The sequence below is a fragment of the Apis dorsata genome, unplaced genomic scaffold (assembly GCF_000469605.1).
Source record: "Apis dorsata unplaced genomic scaffold, Apis dorsata 1.3 scaffold_194, whole genome shotgun sequence".
In the NCBI taxonomy this organism is placed as follows: domain Eukaryota; kingdom Metazoa; phylum Arthropoda; class Insecta; order Hymenoptera; family Apidae; genus Apis; species Apis dorsata.
The window spans coordinates 893,937-897,456 of NW_006263478.1; the positions used below are offsets into that span (position 1 = coordinate 893,937).

General features: G+C 35.6%; 1 protein-coding gene across 1 annotated transcript in view; it reads right to left on the minus strand.

Moving 5' to 3' along the window:
* The window catches only part of LOC102679495 (pituitary homeobox homolog Ptx1), a gene marked incomplete at its 5' end in the record, with an annotated part of 36,704 nt that overhangs the window by 18,120 nt on the left and 15,064 nt on the right, over positions 1–3,520 (minus strand). The window contains one exon of the mRNA XM_031509942.1: positions 901–1,157. Coding sequence (XP_031365802.1) covers positions 901–1,157 — 257 coding nt within the window. The remainder of the gene's footprint in view (positions 1–900; positions 1,158–3,520) is intronic.

Genomic DNA, 3,520 nt, shown 5'->3' on the forward strand with positions numbered 1-3,520 from the left:
ACGTGAGACCTCGAGGTATCGAGCAGAAAAAGCATGAATTGTTGCCTTTGTAATCGATACTTGAACGCATCAATGCTTCCATTGTAACTTTCTACTGCTACTTTGATCAACTCGATTCCAAGTCACCGTTGATTCGTGTTTCGAGCTCTGGCATAGATCTTCACACGTCCAAGAATACTTTCACAACACAGGAAAAACAATGCATCGAGATCGATTAATTTTTGCCACCTCGAGATTGTTTATCCAAAAATTAGACGTCTGTCGATAACGAGCGAAAAAAAAAGAAACGCTGATAACGATGCTTTACTTTTTGAAAATAACAAAAAAATTTACAAAAAATTGCCGATTATCTGTACGATACGATGCATTGGAAATAATTAGTCACGATACGAAATTGACTTGTTAATATATAAAATTGTCGAAAGTTTAAATTGTCCAAAGTTTCTTGAAATCGGATTTTTTCGTAAAAAATTTCGTAATTTTAAATTTTTATTTAATTTTTACTCAATAAATGGAATAATAATCGTTCATTATAAAACTATACCGCGTTTCGAAACGATTAAGATTAATTCTTCAATGCGATAGATAAAATTTATTTTTCCAAATATTCTAGAGTATCTAGTCGAAAAGTTAAAATGAAAATTCGTTCGTTCAGCCAAAACGTCACTCATCTAAGTTATTTACATCTACGAATTTACAAATCTCATCAATTATACATAAAATATAAAAAAATAAAAATTTATTTTCTCAAATAAAACGTCGTTTCAACAAATTTTCTCGTCATCCTTACTTAATTATGAAATCACAATAAATATAAATAAAGTTAATGAATTATTATGAAAATCGTTTATAAGATATCGAAGAGAGTTATATATGGGATTAATTAATATTATCACTCACCCTGACACGAGGTTCTGGAAGTTTGGTGAACAGACCTATTTCTTCCCTGGTCGACATATCTGGATACCGATTCCTCATGAACAAAGCTTCGAGCTCTTGAAGTTGTTGGGACGTGAAATGCGTCCTCTGCCGCCTCTGGCGTTTGTTCTTCTTTCCATCCTTATCGTCCGCGTTATTTACCCCAACCACACCGTCAGGGGAGACAACCCCTCCACCGGCTCCCAATTCGTGTTTCACCTCTGTCGGTGTCGCAACATCTGAAACGTGTTAAGATATCACATTCCCTAGAAAATGATGACACTTATTCTAAGAGAATTCACTACGATTCTTTACGATTTATATAAATTCGATCTTATATATTTCGTGGAAACGGGGAAATTTCGAGTAACGAGGAAAATGATCGCGTGAAAAATGAATAATTCAAATGGTTCACAATTGTGAAGATTTGCTTCGAATTTATTCTTTAATTTTAAAATAATCGCGCGATACTAGGATGAAAAATGTTTTAACGACTTTTATTGTATTAACCATTTTTTTTTTTATTCCTTCTTCTTGAGAACGGAATATTTCAATAATCCATTGCAATTGTAAAATGGATGCACGATTTTTTGAATCTCTTCAATTACAAATTAAAATTAAAAAAAAAAAAAGTACCTCTTCTCGAAGCACGCGAGCTTTGAAGCGAGTAACGATCATACCGATCGATTATATCGCTCGATCGGTAATCACACGAGAATAACGCGTATGCGTTCGTCATTCGATCGTGGCAGTGACAGGTGAGGGTATTTCACCCCTGACTCCGCAGCGGCAAATCGCCAGCTTCCCTTACTCGTACTGACAGCCGTGTGATCGATTACCACTTTTTTCAAAGAGCACCGCTATCAGTGCGTCTGATGATGCCGCTAACTATCTTCTAACTAAGACGGCCGTATCTATTTACAGAGGCAGCAACTCGACATAATATCGGTCGCACCGATACCGACCGAGTTCCGTCATCGAAGAAACGTTCGACCGCTTTATCACCGTGTTTCAATTTATTCAGTATAATCTTAATCCACCCACCACGGCCTGTAATGTCGTCTATTTTACTATTCACGTGGAAACGGATATTTCTAGTATCGAAGATAAAACGTTGCGTTGCGCAGGAGACTGTTATCGGTTAGTTTGGATCGGTTAATTGGTTTAACACGATGTAATTGTCTCGTGTACGATTGAATTTAAATTCGCCTTGTTTTCAAATTTTCTTTCAATTCAGGAACGAAGCTTTATTCAATCCATTGGTAACGAAATTAAAGTGTATCATATCTTAGATATATGTTAATTACGTGTTACAATAACTAAATATACTGCACCCTACCACCCTTTGTCTTCTCAATATAATTATTTCTAACGAATAATATCTTTCTTCGTAAATTTTATTTCTTCTTTCTTTCGAAAAGAACAAAATTCGATCGAATTTATTGAATCATAAATTTCGCAAACTTACTTTTAGCGAGGAAAAGAAAGAAAGAGAGAGAGAGAAAGAGAGAAAAAATTATTCGTCAAAGAGGTTGAAATTCTGAAACATCTTTGGGAGGAGGAACGAGAGGAACGTGCCGGACTCGCGTGAAGGAGGCAACGAGAGGCCTCGCCCCCGTCTCGGGATTACAAACGAGTGAAGTGAGATCCGTCCCCGGGGTTTGTTGTTAACCAGGCCTGTAAGACTCTCTCGGAGATATTTCAATTTGCGGGGATTTGGGGCGGCTGCGAGAGTGCCGGCTAAGTGCCGAACAAACCTGCAAACAAACGACGAGTAAGCATTTTCCTCGCCTTTCTCGCGTTGCATCCGACAACGACACCTCTCTGTTATCATTTGATTTCACCCCCTCGAATCTCCATCATATCCTACTTGATCGATGCGCGAATCTTTTTCCTTTGCCACCGCGTAAAGATGACGCGTGACGCGTTGAATAATATTTATTCAATCAAGTTTAATTAAAAGATCGAGAGTTGGCCATTAACCTCTTAAAAATTTCGAATAATTACGCTTAAGTAATTATTTAAAAGGAATAATATTTATTATAATTATATTTTAATTCTTTTCATAGTAACTAAAATATATTTGGCATTGTTTGTCATTATTATTATCCCTTGGATTGAGAATATTATATTGAAATAAAAATGTGTTATGAGTTAATAGATTGGAATTATGAGCCATGAAGTGTGTTTCTCGCTTTAATATTTCGCAACGAGAAGAACGTTTGGAAACTTTAAAGTTTGAATAATCTTTCGAGGATTGTACGTACCACTATTGAAGATATATTTTACGTGAATTTTTAGATATTATTATTCAATTCCACAAACTACGAACTTCTTCCTTAATCGCCTTCTGAAAAATTACCATCCAACGTATATGCAGAAATAAAATATCTCAGAGACTCTCATTAACCACGATCCACGATTAATCTAATTTCAATCGAATTTGTAATCTGCTCTCTAAACGTCACGATAATACTATAAAATTTTCAAACAAAAGGCCGAGAATGTCATCGAGAAGCGCGACATGGATGAGAGAAGTGTCATCGAGAAAAAAAAAAAAAAGAAAGAAAAATGAAAAAATAATTATTGGAAATTCGAACGA